General features: G+C 43.8%; 2 protein-coding genes and 1 pseudogene across 3 annotated transcripts in view; 2 read left to right on the top strand and 1 right to left on the bottom strand.

Moving 5' to 3' along the window:
* EIF3A (eukaryotic translation initiation factor 3 subunit A) overlaps positions 1-9868 on the top strand; it is a 31985-nt gene extending 22117 nt beyond the window's left edge. The window contains exons 17-22 of the mRNA XM_082406924.1: positions 285-469; positions 2862-2950; positions 3501-4216; positions 6645-6870; positions 7584-7765; positions 8636-9868. Of these exons, the coding sequence (XP_082263050.1) occupies positions 285-469; positions 2862-2950; positions 3501-4216; positions 6645-6870; positions 7584-7765; positions 8636-8865 (1628 nt within the window). The 3' untranslated portion in view covers positions 8866-9868. The remainder of the gene's footprint in view (positions 1-284; positions 470-2861; positions 2951-3500; positions 4217-6644; positions 6871-7583; positions 7766-8635) is intronic.
* A 123-nt stretch (positions 9869-9991) lies between these two features.
* LOC309635567 (non-selective voltage-gated ion channel VDAC2 pseudogene) lies at positions 9992-12490 on the top strand (annotated as a pseudogene). The gene has a single exon. The product of its transcript is annotated as a non-selective voltage-gated ion channel VDAC2 pseudogene (transcript).
* Positions 12491-13899: 1409 nt separating this feature from the next.
* Positions 13900-16003, bottom strand: NANOS1 (nanos C2HC-type zinc finger 1). The gene has a single exon (XM_082407036.1). The coding sequence runs from the start codon at positions 15562-15564 to the stop codon at positions 14695-14697; it is 870 nt and encodes a 289-aa protein (XP_082263162.1). The 5' UTR covers positions 15565-16003; the 3' UTR covers positions 13900-14694.
* Between the last annotated feature and the right edge of the window lie 563 nt (positions 16004-16566).

Below are 16566 nucleotides of genomic sequence, written 5' to 3'. Positions count from 1 at the left end.
TTGAGCAACACATGCCAGATGAAGTCTCAGATTATCCTTTACCTGGCATCCCAGATGCTCAGGAGTTGGGGGAGGGATTCTTCTTTAGTTGTGTTGAGTGGCGTAATACTTGTTTTCTTGAATATTTCTGATATTCAGGTTTAGCTGATTGTAAACTCTTGTAAAATTCTTAAAAAGAATTTCCTTCTACATTATGCTGCCTCTTTAATACCAGAGAAGTAGACCTAGCACTAGGGGAAGCGTGCAGGTAGGAGGCACACTTTATAACCTGATACGTTGTACAGAGCGGGAAGAGAGAGAGCGTGCTGAACGGGCGAAACGTGAGGAGGAGCTTCGAGAATATCAGGAGCGGGTAAAGAAATTAGAAGAGGTGGAAAGGAAAAAACGTCAAAGGGAGTTGGAAATTGAAGAAAGGGAACGTCGTAGAGAGGAGGAGAGAAGACTTGGTGATGATCCACTTTCTAGAAAGGTAAGTATAGACAGCACTCTGTTTTTATGTGATGTGTGTTTATCAGCCAGGTCTCTTGCATGATGCATTGGTCAATGCACGTGTCAGTGTCTGGGCTTGGTGTTTTAAATCACATTATTCACATTTCTTTTTAAGTCTGGTATTGCTTTGTCTTCCCAAAGACAGAAGGTTCCTAGAGGCAGTGGGGAGGGGATTAGAGTTGTCTTAGCAAAGTTTGGATTTTATAATAAGCTTTAGTTTAGAATACTTAATTCAGTAAGAACTAATCCCATGAAACTAAGTATTTGACAAAAAGTAACATAGTCATATGGAAAAGGGACTGTTTTGGTTCCTTGAAAGGAGTTACTGTGAATTAGGAGGATGATGTGAGGGTACTCAAAGATGAATCTGGGGGACCAGCAGTATTCAACATCCCTTTAGGAGCTTGGTAGAAATGCAGAATCTCAGGCCCAATGCCAAATCTTCTGTTTCAGAGTCTGCATTTTAACAAGAGTACCAGGTGATTCAAATGCTGGTCTAAATGTTTATTTTTAATATGCATTCATGTCCAAAACTGACCTGTGTTTCTCACTTTATCTTGTGTAAAGGGGGTCTCTCTTTAATCCCCTCTTCTCGTGGTGGCATTGTACCTACTTAACCACAGTGTTTTGAACTCCTCCCTCTCCTTTCTGTCCCTATGCTCCTGCCTTAATTCAGATTGTTTCTTTTGCCTGTATTACTTTTGGTCTTACTATTTTCCCTGATCGTAATCTTGCCCAGCTTCAGATCTTCCTCTATACAGTGGCCTGCTTGGTTTTTCATAATGCATATTTGATTGTTAGCCCTGCTCTTGGTTTCAGACCTTCCTTTGAGTGGTACTCATTGCTTAGAGCCAAAGGTAAAAAACATGCCTTAGCAGTCAGGGCCTTTTATGTTTATTGCTTTTTTCATTAGCTTCATCTATCACCATATTCTTCTTAGTCACCTGTACTTTAGCTGTTCTGAGCTCGTTTTATGCTTTATCGTGTCTGTGACATCTGCCTGCATGCGCTTTGTTTTTCCTGGGATGTGTCCATGCTGCCCTTTAAATAAAATACTGCTTATTTTTTAAGGTTAGAGGTGAGTAGCTGGAGGTATCTGTGCCACACCTGTATCAAATGCTTAATTTTACTGGAGGACCTGCTACTAGTTATCTATGTAGCCTTCAATTTGTTTTATAATATATAGGTAGATTTTTAGTTTTGTTACTCTTGTTGCTAATTTTTATGAGTATTCTTTTTCTGTTGGGCACAAAATGCTGTGTGTATGTGTGAAATCAGAGGTACAGTGTTTGATTTGCTACATCCTGTTAATTTGCTTCATCTTCTGAAGTAGATGAGGTAAATCACCCGTGGTTATGGATTTCTAATTCTTTTCTTTTCGTTAGTTTTTGAAATTCTGTGTTCATCCTTTTTTTTTGTTGTTTCTGTTTGTGGGCCCCCCTCTTCCCTTTCAGTTGGAGAGTCTTTAGTTATCTGTTAATGTTTAACATGGTAACTAGTATATGCAGCTTTATTCCTGACATTTGGTTTGGTGTTTTTTTATTTGCTTCCATGTCCCTGCCACTCACCCCTTCCTTTCTTTAAGCCAAACTTCAGAAGTTTTCTCAGCTCATTTGTTGTGCTTTTCTCTATTCTTTTAGTGATTACCATCTATTCTTTTCAAAGTCTAAGCTTTCAGTCTGTAAATTTTGAGAACTCTTCCCTCTCTTCAGAACAAAACAAAATTTTGAGCACACCTTAAGTTTTATTGCCTCCAGTGCTTTAAAACAGTGCTAATCTCTCTATTTAGAAATCATTTAACAGTGTTACAACCTTGTTGGCAACATGATTTAGTTTAAAATATGTTTACACGGTATATCACCTTTTCCCCTTTGCAGATAAGTTTTTTTGTTTTGTATAGTGTATATTTTATCAAGTATTTTTGTGTATGTCTCAAAAGAGGTTTTGTTTTTCTCTCTCAGTTGAATAATGGTTCATTGGTTTGGCCAGTTCAAAGTCATCCTGCTCCAGAAGATTAGAGACCTGTGTTCACCGTCCTAGTACATAATGGGAGGAGGGTTCTTGATAATAGTCTTGGTCTTGTTACTTTTGTAGATACTCTGCTTTATTCCTTGGAAGCTCTGAGCATATGGTCTGTTATTCACCCGTTTTGGCATGTGTGCCCTATCAGGATTCAATTTACTTAGAGCAGAAAACTTAGGGAAATTTTTCCTCCTTTTCTTCCGGCCTTTCACAGTCCATCTCCTTTAATGTTTCACTTATTCTTTTCATCTCTTTGTCCTTTTGTTACTGGCTCTTTGAGATTCCTGTTCAGTATGTTGATCAGTAGTGTTGCTAATGTAGTGCCTCTCATTAACTTTTGCTCAATGTAGGACTCTCGTTGGGGAGATAGAGATTCAGAAGGCACATGGAGAAAAGTACCTGAAATAGATTCTGAGTGGAGAAGAGGCCCACCAGAGAAGTAAGTAGAGTTAAGGAAAATAGTACCAACAAATCATAGATCCTGTTAATATCTTATCAGTGTTTTTCTCATTTGGTTTATTTTGTAGGGGTGGGGAAAAGGGAGTCATGAAGAATTGTACGCATGTCTATTACTGAAATGTTTGCTTCAGTGCTGCTGTAATTACTGACTTATAAATATCTTGGGAAATATGTGCTTCAGTTTTGTTTTTTTTTTTAATTCCCTAAACTAATAGTATTGAGGTTAGAGTAAGAATGAACAGTTGCATAACATTTTTCTCATCGTTTTGAAAGCTTGTAGTAATAGATTTAGAAATTGCTAAGGTATTCCTCATAAAGTGCAGATACCTTTTAAAGGCACTTGTCTGCTTATTGGTTTAATTGTTGATGTAAGATTTTGTGTTGTTTTTTAGTGGAACATACTCTTTTAGGAGTAGGATTAATGAATTTAGACTGAAGTGATTTTTAGACGTGAGTAACATCACTCCCAAAAAGATCACCTGCTTTTAAGAAAATTTACTTTTTAAGATGTTTGGCTTGTTACTCTGTAGGGAGTGGAGACGTGGAGAAGGGCGGGATGAAGAGAGGCCTCAAAGAAGAGATGAAGATCGACCAAGGCGTTCGGGGGATGATGAAGAGAGAGAGTCTTCTCTTAGACCAGACGATGATCGGGTTCCCCGGCGTGGCATGGATGACGACAGAGGCCCAAGACGTGGTCCTGATGAAGATAGGTTCTCTCGCCGAGGGACAGACGATGACCGGCCTTCTTGGCGTAATGCAGATGACGACAGGCCTCCCAGACGAATTGGCGATGAAGACAGGGGTGTCTGGCGTCAGGCGGATGATGACAGACCACCTAGACGAGGACTGGATGAGGACAGAGGAAGCTGGCGAACAGCTGATGAGGACAGAGGACCTAGGCGTGGGATGGATGAGGACCGGGGTCTGCGCCGAGGAGGTGCGGATGAGGAGAGGTCATCCTGGCGGAACGCTGACGACGATCGTCCCAGGCGGGGCATGGATGACGACCGGGGTCCCAGGCGTGGGTTGGATGACGATCGAGGACCTTGGCGGAATACCGACGATGATAGATTTTCCAGGCGCAGTGCAGATGATGACAGATTTTCCAGGCGCGGTGCAGATGATGACAGGGGGCCTTGGAGAAACACGGATGATGATCGGATCTCAAGACGGGCTGATGACGATCGGATTCCTAGGAGGGGTGATGACTCAAGACCTGGTCCCTGGAGACCGTTTGTCAAACCAGGTAAAATTCTGGTATTCAAGAAACCAGATTGGATGCTTTATAGATGTAATCTGCTTGATGTGTTTGCAAATACAACGTGAAATTCTACACCAGCTAATCTCCGCTGCTCTGTAGAGAATAGCAAGTTATTTCAAACAAGGAGCTCAGATCTCAGGTGACAAATTACAGTTTGATTGTTACGTAAGAAGTGTTCTTTTCAACTGAAAAAAGTGAAATTTTAACAGATTTATGACAGAGGTTGGGCTGTATTACTACTATTTTTAGATAAACTGGTCTTTTATCTTTCCTTGAATATTTCTGCAGTGACTTTTATGTCAAAAGCTTGCCTCTGAGATCTTTCACACCAAAACAAATAGCTTCACCCCCTTTTCTGCTTTAGTGATATATGCACTTTGTTTTCCCTCTTCCTTGTTGACTGCTTCTTTGCGGTCCCTTCCTTCTGTACCCGTCCCTAAGTATCGGTGTTCTTCAGGTTCTGTCCTGGACTAGCCTCCTCATATAAATAATGAAAAACAAAATATACTTAACTAAACATTTGTCTGTACTCTTGCCAACCATGGGATTATGTTCATGAGAGGAGCCCATTTCTTTACTTTGTCAGTCGTAGGCCTGCTCATCCTTTCATACTTTTTATTATTCTTGAGTAATGTATACAGGTCTGTGACTTCTGTTACTGTCTTCTCCAGATGACTTCTCCCCTTACCTTCAGACCTGTGTTTCCAACTTTATATCGCACCTGTAAGTGTTACTGACACTTCCAACTCAACCCATCAAAAGTGAACCCCCCCTTCTCCAGTACACGTACACACACACACACACACACACACACACACACACACACACACACACTTCAGGGGCACCACTGTCCGTCTAATTGTATAAGATGGGAGTTCTTTGCTGTTTCATCCTTTTTCTTACATCTTTTCGGTAACCATTGTAATTTGTTCTAAATGCAAATTTGAGCAGCTTCCTGCCCTTTATCCTTAGTGCTTTCTGTGGCATACTTGTGTTTCTTCTCACTTCATTCCACTGTGAAGCTTTGTGACTTTGGGAAAGCCACCTAACTTTTCTGTGCCTTGTGTAAAATGGGGATAACAGTCTAGTACATTCTCATTAATTCGTGATAGTGATGTAATATAAAGTCAGTGAATACTGAACCATTGCTCTTAAGGGAAGTACCAGGTTAGGTTTCTGTGAGCCCTCTGGTCAGTTTTTCAACCAGTCAACACATAACCTTGTTTTATTTTTCTGTTTAAAGACACTTTATTTAATGTATATTATTGATTCATTAGCATTGAACTTATGGCCAACAGCACTGTAACTCATTCCTGAAAGAAGCTTATCTAACACGTGTATTTTTTCCCTAAGACATATCCATTGCCTTCTTGTGCTTGAGACTGCTGGGGCGTAGGGCTGGTGGCGCACTTAAAAACTGAAATCGCCAACAAAAAGCACAAAAATGTGAAAATGTGGCACTAACTAGATCACCAAAAGGCTACTTGTTTAAAGTAGGAGAACTGCAGCAAGAAGACGGCATTGTCTTGTTTGACCTCAGCTGACAACAGGCCCGTCAGGCGACTCAAATATTTCGTCACTCTGTATGTGTCTGCGAGCGACTTGTAAAAGTGCTAGAGTATTAATTTTGGGATTATAGATTTTAGCAAGTAGCAAATTAGCAAGTATGGAATAATCTTCTTAGCTCAGTGCTATGGGTAGGATTGAATGAGCTAATACAGGCAGAGGCTTTAGACTAGTTCTGTGGCACACAGTAATATAAATGTTAGTGACTAATAATTATTAGCCTTGCAGCTGTAATACATTTTCATTGAAATCTCTGCTTCCTTTGGTTTCTTTTTGTGTGTGCATGCATATGTGTGTGTACATGTATATATTGTTTCTAGATTTGGACATCCCATGGCTAAGTGTGAGATATTGAGCAGGGCCAAAGGATTTATCCTTATTTCAGGACTTTTTACGGGTGGTAAATGGTGAGGGGCATGAATGTGAAAGGAAAGAGCCTTCAGTTAGAAAGGTTTTGAAAATGTTGCAAGGTATAAATGAACTAGTAATTGGGGTTCTGCCTCTCAGAGATCTAGATCCTACCCCTCACCCTTTGTTTTCTGCTTAAATGAGTTGTCTTTACCGTCAGAACAGATTTTTATACCTGAAATCTCTGCATATGGAACATTTAACCTAGGCTATAAAAGTTCCTATATGTTATATGTTAGAAAAACAATAATAGGTAGTCATAAATAGGAGTTGGTGGTTCCATGAAATGAGGTAAATGAATTTAGTTGGTTTTTTTAAAATGAGGTAGAGTGTCTTAAATTAATTAGCATTTGTAATGGTGATGGATTAACATCAAGATTCATGGCTGCCAATCTGTTTCTTGAGTGGAAAAATTTTTTTTTCTTTTTTAAAAACATAGGTGGATGGAGAGAGAAAGAAAAAGCCAGAGAAGAGAGTTGGGGTCCACCTCGAGAATCGAGACCATCAGAAGACCGTGAATGGGATAGGGAAAAAGAGAGAGACCGAGATAATCAAGATCGCGATGAGAACGACAGGGACCCGGAGAGAGAAAGAGACAGAGAGAGGGAGAGGGAGAGGGACAGAGAGAGAGATGGGGATCGCGAGGACCGCTTCAGACGGCCGAGGTTTGATATTCTAATTAAAAGAAGTGTCTGTGGCATTACACTTAGGATTCTTTTAATGCTCTCTTATGCATTCCCAACTGTTTTCGAAAAATGGTGCTCATCCCCTTCACTCCCCCCAATTTATCTAGTAGAATCATAGTGTAGATTTAAAAAAATTTAGAGGTCATGTTAATTGAACCAGTTCCCTCTCTACAGAGTGAGGACCTGGAGGCTGGAGCTGTGTGGCTGGCTGTGGGCTGTGTAGCTCTATGGCAGTGGAACCAGTCGAGGTTCTTCACTGCCAATTGCTTTTCCCTTGTGGTTGAGGTCAGTTTATTGCCTTTAAATTATTAAAAGCCTCTTTACTTTTATTAGTAGTAAGAATTCTAGCTTACTTCCTCTGGTCAAAGTGGCTTTGTACTAATCTGGACCGGTACAGTTCAGTACAGTTTCCTGCAAGGATGAAAATGTCCTGTATATGTAATGTTCATATGGTAACCAGCAGTCACATTCGACTGTTGAGCATTTGGAATGAGTAATGAGTACTGTGTTGGACAGTGCAGAGCCAGGTGTTCTCATTTGACCTCCATGCCTGAGGCATCAGTTTGAGGTCAAGTCACGAGTTTAAACTTTATTCCTGTTATTATTTGCTAACTTGGATATGATATATTCACTTAAACTTAACCCGTAGAGTCTAATGACAGAACTTAACGTGTCATTTTGAATGGCTACAGGGATGAAGCTGGCTGGAGAAGAGGACCAGCTGAAGAATCTTCAAGCTGGAGAGATGCAAGTCGTCGTGACGATAGGGATCGGGATGACCGCCGTCGTGAGAGAGATGAGCGCCGTGATCTAAGAGAAAGACGAGATGACAGAGACCGAAGAGGACCTCCTCTCAGACCAGAGCGTGAGGAAGGTAGAGATGTTCTTTCTGTATGACCGCTGAACACTGGAGAGCCGTAATATATGAGGGAATTCGGGGTTTTGCTATGTCTTAAATTTGTATGAACACCAAAAACAAGATGGACAAGTAGATCTTTTATTTCATTTAGAGTTCAAGGTTCTCACAAACTTACTCACTGGTTGCTTTGTGAAGTTTAGCTCATCTTTAAATTCAAAGTATAGTAGTAGACTAATTCAATGGTGTAGTAAGCAATACCTATATTGATTTTACAAAAAGAGTTTATTTTATGTAAAGAAGGAAAAAAGTTAGGTCCTGGTAGATAAGCACAAAGTGTCAAACATTCTTTCTCTGGAATTGTAACAATGGAAGCTTTAGTGAAAAGTGCTTTGTTTAAAATGACCGTAGCACTTAAGTAGTTGCCTCACAAGCTTTTACTATTTGGTTTGTTACAACCAGATTGTAAGGGTATTTCTTCTTTGATAGCCCTAATGAAATACATTGTTTCATTTATTTGCTGTTAAATCTTCAACAGGAGCCAAAAATCCTTTAAAAAATTTTTATTCAGCCAGATTTTTGTCACCTTATCCTAAATTTAAAAAAAAATTAGGACACTTCCCAGGCCAGTGATTTCTTTTTGCTTGCAGACTTATATTTCTAAGTCTGTATATTGTTTTAAAGGTTTTTCAGAAATTGTATCAAAATGATTAAAGTGTATTTAGCTTTTATTGTTTGTTTTTTTTTTTAAATGAAGATTCTCTATCACTATTTTCAGTACAGGATTTCCGAGTAATTTGAGGCATTCCTTTTGCTTCAGCTCTGTTTAGTCTGAGCTAATAGCATACAGTACAGATTTATTCTCTCTCCTTTTTTTTAAATTAAAAGTAAGTTCTTGGAGACGCGCTGATGACAGGAAAGATGACCGGGCCGAAGAGCGGGATGCCCCTCGTCGTGTTCCTCCTGCGGCTCTTTCAAGAGACCGAGAGAGAGATCGAGACCGAGACAGAGAAGGTGAAAAAGAGAAGACCTCATGGAGAGCTGAGAAAGATAGGGAATCTCTTCGTCGCACTAAAAATGAGACTGATGAAGATGGATGGACCACAGTACGACGTTAAGTCTCAAGATAATGTACTCAAACTCATGTCTTTACATAGGTTTGATGACATTCAAGGAAATATTATACTTGTGCTTCAACCAATCTAAATTGGACTCTTTAATGTCTCACCATAACACAAAAAGCATGAACTTGTATTAATCCTATGTAATAGGTTGATCATGCACCGTATCCACAGAAGGTTGGAAAACCATGCCATTTTTTGGAATTTGAGGTGTTGCATTGTTTCATCAATCATTTGTTTACAAAAAAGAAAAACTAAAAAATAAATTTAAAATGGGAATTCTTCAGGTATTCAGTAACGCCTGTATCTTGGTATAGAACTGATCTTTTTTCTTTTGATTTCGAAATACCTGATATTAATTTGGAATGAAGTAAGATTCTGTTCTAGAAAATGTATTTGAAGACGCTAAAGCAGAGAGCTGAAACAATTCTCACACCACTAGTGGTTGAGACATACCTCTAGGTATTTTGAGGTATTTACTATTTACTAAATTTAGAAAGTTTTTAGGTTTACTGTAAGTGCAGTAAACATTACACACACCGGATACAGAGGGATTTTCGGTAGATTTTACTTGAGAGAAGGTGAGTATAAACCAATTTGCAGTCATTATTGTAATGACAAGAATACTGCTGAAGTGTGAATCCAAAACAGATACAGCTTTTAAATTTTAAAGCATTTGGTAAACTGTTGCTGAGTTTTTTCTGTTGCCAATAGCAAACCGCTTTTCCATTTATGGAGAATTCATGCCTTTCAAGCATTTTAAATATGACAATATTTATAAATGTGTGGTTTGGAGGAATTGTTTAAATTGTTTTTCCTAATTTCCTTTCTCTTCAGAATAGATTCTTTCACCAAGTAATTTGTAGTAATGACTGTGTTGACTTCAATTTTGGAGTGTAGTAGCTATGTTAAAGATTAACTATTTGGTCTTATTGAAGCCAACACAGAACTTGCTGCTGTGTTTTTTCTTCAATGATAAATAAAATACTTAGAGAATTTGTTTTAGTGTTGATCTGTGGTTACAGTCAAAGTGTTTTGTTTATAATGCTGAGCTTGCGTATTCAGTTGGGATTTTTTTTAACTTGAGTTTTTACCAGTGCTGTTAAATTTCTCACTGTTGGGTATCAAAGAAAATAACCTAAATATAACAGAAAGCAAATGTGGCTAGGATGTTTCCACTAAAACGTCCTCCTCTGTTCTGTGATAATGAACCCCTCAGTTTCCTTGTAAAGCTATCCTCTCTGTGAGTACGGTGTGTGTGCAGTGTACATCTTGGGTTTTCCCCTGAAATTAGAAAAATCATAATTGGTTTCACAGAATGTTAGTTGCAAATTTATAGTGGCTATAGGCACTTACATTCTTCCTGGTGTGAGTAGTGGTGAGAATTTCTGTTGGTATAGCCTTAAGGCCAGAAGAGGGAGTATTGATGCTTTTTTAAAACTTAATCAGATGCAGCCTCTCCTTTTTGATGTTAACAATGATAGAAACCACTTTAGAGCTGCAGCCAGACCCCGAGCGAGCTGAGCGGACTCAGCTGCTAGCCGGGCGGCAGCGGCGCCTCCCCCTCCCCCCCAGGAGACCACCGGCTCACCTCTCCCCTTGGCCTCGCCATAGTGACCTATGGACAGAACTGCCCGCAGCCAATGTGTATTCCTCCATCATATGCTGACCTTGGCAAAGCTGCCAGAGATATTTTCAACCAAGGATTTGGTTTTGGGTTGGTGAAACTGGATGTGAAAACAAAGTCATGCAGTGGCGTGGAATTCTCAACATCTGGTTCATCTAACGCAGACACTGGTAAAGTTACCGGGACCTTGGAGACCAAATATAAATGGTGTGAGTGTGGTCTGACTTTCACAGAAAAGTGCAACACTGATAATACTCTGAAATCGCTCTTGAAGACCAGATTTGTCAAGGTTTGAAACTGACATTTGATACCACCTTTTCACCAAACAGGAAAGAAAAGTGGTAAAATCAAGTCTTCTTACAAGAGGGAATGTATAAACCTTGGTTGTGGTGTTGACTTTGATTTTGCTGGACCTGCAATCCACGGTTCAGCAGTCTTTGGTTATGAGGGCTGGCTTGCTGGGTACCAGATGACCTTTGATAGTGCCAAGTCAAAGTGACAAGGAATAACCTTGCAGTGGGCTACAGGACTGGGGACTTCCAGCTACACACTAAGGTCAATGATGGGCCAGAATTTGGAGGATCAGTTTATCAAAAAGTATGTGAAGATCTTGACACTTCAGTAAACCTTGCTTGGACATCAGGAACCAACTGCACTCGCTTTGGCATTGTAGCTAAATATCGTTTGGATCTCACTGCCTCCATTTCTGCAAAAGTCAACAACTCTAGTTTAGTTGGAATGGGCTACACTCAGACTCTGAGGCCTGGTGTGAAGCTTAAACTGTCTGCTCTGGTAGATGGGAAGAGCATTAATGCTGGGGGCCACAACCTTGGGCTTGCCCTGGAGCTGGAGGCTTTAATCCAGCTGAAAGAAACCTCTGGGAATGGATATCAGAAGACATGGCCTTAATATACTTCCAGTGTGACCAGCGGGCTTCCCCTGCCTCCACCCAGGAAGGTGATCAAAACAAAGGATGATCTAAAGAGCTGTGTTTTAAATACTTAGGCAGTTACTTGTTAGCTGGTTTCTAGTTGAATTGGTTATCTAGTTACCAATGCTGCAGTCGTGCAGTCACCTATACATTATTTAAATGTATTTAACTGTTAAATGCGCTACCCACCAATAATGAAATAGACCTTTATGAAAACTGTGAAAAAAAAACACTTTAAAAAACATTTTTCTTAATATCTGGATTTCAAACAAGTGAAAGTCTTAAAAGGTCCTCTTTTGTGAGGAGAGGGTCTTTCCTTTTGTACCAAGTGAAAAAACTTGGGGCAGTTACCTGCTCTGTCTTAAGTTACTAGAACAGGACTGTACCTGGGCCATCACAGATCGGCTGCAGCAGACGATTCATTTACGCTGATTTGTTTAGATGAGTTACAGATGCGTGTCTGACAGTTACATTTCCAGGCTAGTCTGCAAACCACCCTTCCTGCCCAGACCCTTTTCCAGACGTCCTGTTCTCCCAAGTCCTTTGTCCTGGGTATTGGAATCAGAGCACAGGATATAAAGGCAGAAGAGTCTGCAGCTGCTTGTGATCCTGCTCTCCGGTTTCCACTGTCAAGGCCTCACAACCTCACCCCGCCCCCAGTGCTTATTCACAGGTGTCAAAGGAAAGCTGAACGACCCACCTACTCACTGTCTTCCATGTTGCCAGTGGTTTCTGCATTTTTAGATGGGGATATTATTGCTGTCAATATGGATGGGTCTGAGGGCAGAGACAGCGGCCCAAAAAAGACTCGACATCCTACTAGTTATCCATAGTGGCTACCAGGAGGAGGTTGGCACCTATATGGTGTGGCATGATTTGGCTGTAGACTGATTCATGATTTCATAAGTCTAACTGAAATATACAGGAAATTAATGGAATGTTCATACTGTAGCTAAGAACAGATTAGAAAATTAGGACTAACACTGAAACTTTCTTTGAAGTACATGTGTATTTGTGGTATAATTTTAAAATATAAAGCAGTCTGTGCCTGCACAGTTGGTGAAGCTCTTTTGAGGATTCCATACTTTTTTTTTTTTTTTTGGCCAAATATGCAGTCTGTTCTTATGAAAACAAGTAATTTTGTCACACTATTGTGGGTACTTTTTAACACTTCAAAAAATTGGGTTTCTTTTACCCTAAATTTAGCTTTTCAAGTGTTTAAAACATGTTTCAGATCGAGAGTTGCTTTTAAATGTATTAGCATGGTTAGTAAACTTTTCATAAGAGATCTCTACAAAACTACTGATATTCCCTGTTCATGCTTAAAATACTGGGAGTTAAAGTTAGCTGGAGAACAGGCAAGTTTGGGGGGCTGATACGGTTAAGTCACCTTCTTAACCATATCTTCTGGTCTGGAGAATGCACCCCTCAGTTAATAATGACTCTTGAAAAGGTACAATTAGAGCAGTGGCAAGAGGTAACAGGAATTCACGTTGACCTGAAAACTCCTTAAAAAGCAAGTCTAATTTAAACTGGTATGTCTTCTAGCAAAACTGAAGAAAATAAGTTAATTTCATGGTTTTATTAAGCTACTTGAGTCCAGGCCAAGTGGATTATTTTTTCCTGACCAACAAATCGTCCCCGTCCATCCCCCGCCCATGCACCTTCCTTTGACCAATAAACGCTCATAGCTATCCCCCAGTGTTATTTACGGCAGCTTCAAAGGATGTTCACATCAGGCAAATTTGCTGCGGAGGAAGTTAGTTGTTTACCATGAAAGCAGTCTAATTTTTAATAACCTAGCTAAGTAAGCTCTCCTGGAACCTCTATAGACTAAATCTCTGGCTGGTATTTTCAGATAGTGATTTTATACATTTCAGATGACTTCATCTTAATTCATTTCCATTTTTGCCTTCTATGTCTGTCCTGATGGTAGATATGGTGTGGTGCTCACTACAGTGGATTTGAAAATGAGGGTGGGAGGTTAAAGTAGGAGTCAAGCACCTTTGCTAAGGATTAGATTTAATCTCATTTATGGATAACTGGTGGGATTCCAGAAAGAGAAGGGTAATCTTCCAGTGAGAATGGGAACATGAGAGGCTGTGTTCCTTGTCTCCCGCCCCCCCCCCACCCCCCCACCAATAGTTCCTTTAATTAGTGCTTATACCAGTTTGAGGACTGCCTGTGATGCCTAAAGCCAACATAGCCAGAGTGGAACCTTCCTGAACCCAGGTTATTACACTGACTTTCCAGAGCTCAAAGGATTCCATCTTACATTTAGTTTGAGAGGCAACAGCTGGAATGAGCTTTCCACTATTTAGGAACCCTGAAATTGAGCAATTCAGACAGAGTGAATTAATACTGCTCCCTTTTGATCTGAAGGATGACAAATGTTCTGAAAAACTGGAATGGGGTGGGGGGCATAGACAAAAGGCCAAGTACCAGAGTTAAAGGCAAAATTAATGAATTAACATACTGTATAAATGCACAAGTTTTTTTAAACAGCACCATTTTCAAGTGTATACACAACATTATAACTTGGCACGACTTTTAAAGGTGGAAAACGCTAGTTGCTCGTTCAGTAATAAAAGATATGGTACATAAAAGGATAAGGAGCTGTATTCTACCTGCTACATCCAGCTAGGACAGAAACAAGCCACAAGGAGGGAACACCCACCCAAACTAATACTGGAAAGTTTACTAAGCCTTCACTTAATGATACTACCAGGCAGGGGGGTTGCTTCGCCTGGAATTATAATTGATTAAGGACAACAGAAATATTACTTGTTTCAAACAATAAAAGTCATTTTGCTGACATTCCATAAAATCGCCAGTTAAGTTCAGTTAAGAGGCTTTTAAAAAAATATTCTAGACCTAGTAAAGTGCCTCCATTCATAAAATTAAACATCCAAGATTAGATTGAGACAATTTCATACTGATGCGCATCTAAAATAGGTCGACGTATAAATAAACAGCGCCTCTAAGTTGCCACATTTCAGTTAGCGGAATACCCAGCCTTCACCGTCTGGATGTGCACAAACTAGAGATAAATCAAGACTTTAGCGTCTACTCTCAACCGCTCTTCGACAGGAAAGTACTCAGTACCGTCGGCTTCCTTTGAGAAAAACAAGACGACATCCCAAGTTGAGCCAACTGCTGAGCTCCATGCTCCCCAACAACAAGGGAGAGTGCGCAGACCAAATACGAGAGTAGGCAGGCGGCGACCCTGGTGGCGTCAGGTGGCAGCAGCAGACCGGAGCCCGGGTCCTCAACGCAGCTTCTTGCCGGGCAGGCCGTCCCTGGCGCTGCGCGGCGGCGGGCGGGCGGCGGGAGGCGGCGGCACTTTGGACAGCGGGCAGTACTTGATGGTGTGTGCGTTGTCGCCGCTGGCGCCGCACAGGGGGCACGTGTAGCGGCGCAGCACGGGGCACAGCACTCGCCCGTCGGGTCCCTTCAGGATGTGGGTGGTGTAGAGCGCCACCGCCTCCTTGTTGTTCCGGCAGAACACGCACACCTGCAGCTCGGGCTTTAGCAGCCGGGCGGCGGCCGCCCCGGAGGCGGCGTGCAGCCTGGGCTCAGCCGCCCACGCCGCGGCCCGCTCCTCGCGCGGCGCCACTTCGGCGGTGGCAGCAGCGGCGGGCGCGCAGCCCAGCAGCACGGCGGCGGCGCGACCAGCGAACGGGCTCAGCTCGGCGAAACGCTCCTCCAGCAGCCCGGCCTCGGCGGGGTCCGCGCACAGCTCCAGCGTGCGCAGCTCCAGCGCGCCCCCCAGGTAGCGGCCCCGGGATCCCAGCTCGTCGCTGTCGTCGTCGTCGTCGTCGTAGTCGGGCGGCCCCAGCGCGGGCCCCAGTGTCCCGGGCCCAGCCCCAGCGTGGGGGGAGCAGCACGACGAGGAAGGAGAGGAGGGCGGGGAGCCGTCGCCGCCGCCGTCCCCGCCGCGGGCGCAGCCGAAGCGCGGCTCGCCGTCCACCGCCTTGGTGATGAGCGTGGCGAGCCCCAGGTAGTCGTTCCACGAGCTGAAGGGCTGCGGGTGCACCGGGCGCTGGGAGCTCACGTAGCGGGCGCTGGGCACGAGCGCCATGGGCGGGGGGGCACGGCCGCGGCGGGGCGAGCGGGGCGCCCAGGGGAAAGCCTCCATGGGCGGGCTGCGGGACGCGCGCGCCGCCTCCCCGCCGCCGGCGCGGGCCGGACGGAAGGGACACGCCGAGCCTACCCGCCGGCCTGCCTCGGGGTGGGGCCGCCTCGCCGCCTTTTATCCGGCCCCGCTCCTCCCCGCCCCCGGCTTCGTCGCCTCGGCCCTGCCCCCTGCCCTCCCCCGCCCCGGCCACCTCGCCCACCTCGCCCGTGCCCCGGACCGAGGCGGAGCGGAGGCGGACGCGCGGGGGGCGGGCGGGCAGGCAGGCAGTGAGCGCGCTCCGCTCTGGCCCGCGCGGCTCCCGCGCCCCACGCGCTGCGCCAGCCTCGCCAGCTGCGGGGCGGCTTTCATTCTGGGAGTGGGCGGGCGAGGCGCCGCCTCGGGCCGCTGCGCTAATTGGCTGCCGACCTGAGCCCCCTGCGCCACGGGCGCCGCTCCGGACGCTGATTGGTGAATCGGGGGAGGGGACGTGCCCTACCGCGCAGCTGGGAGGGGAGGGGAAAGTAGGGGAGAGGAGTACGGGAGGGGCGGCTGCTGGGGCCCGCCTTCGCCTTCGCCTTGTTCCCTCGGTTTGGAACCGATGACCAGGCCTGGATCTCCCTCGGCCTGGTGGTGAGACCCACTTCCCAGCCCTTAGTGCCCTGGGCTAGCCTTCTGAGAAACCTCTTCTTTCCTCTCTCCTTCTCACCAGCATCTGCAGGAAAAGACGTGGGGAGGCAAGACTTGGCGCGACCTAAGGATGCAGTTTTTAAGTCAGAGCAGCCTAGCAATCAAGTAACTTCCGTTTGCACAGCGTTTTGGAGAGCTTTCAACTGGGTGAAATCCTCGCAGAAACCTCAGAGAGGTTCAGAGAGGTTTTGGTTCTTGCCTAGTAAGTAGTGGAAGGACGCAGGACTTTCCCACAGCACGACGCACCTCCCAACAGGTGTTCCGAGACTAGGTGGCCATTCGCTGGTGACAGGTGGGGATGCGGGCTGGGCCAGATAACCTTCCGGCCTTAGGACA

Source organism: Balaenoptera borealis (assembly GCF_965194805.1).
Source record: "Balaenoptera borealis genome assembly, chromosome: 10".
NCBI classification, from domain to species: Eukaryota; Metazoa; Chordata; class Mammalia; order Artiodactyla; family Balaenopteridae; genus Balaenoptera; species Balaenoptera borealis.
Note: the sequence above shows the minus strand (reverse complement) of the source record. Positions and strands in the feature narration are given on the sequence as shown.

Coding starts and splice junctions, on each gene's coding strand:
- NANOS1 (XM_082407036.1), bottom strand. CDS start 15,564: ATGGAGGCTTTCCCCTGGGCGCCCCGCTCGCCCCGCCGCGGCCGTGCC.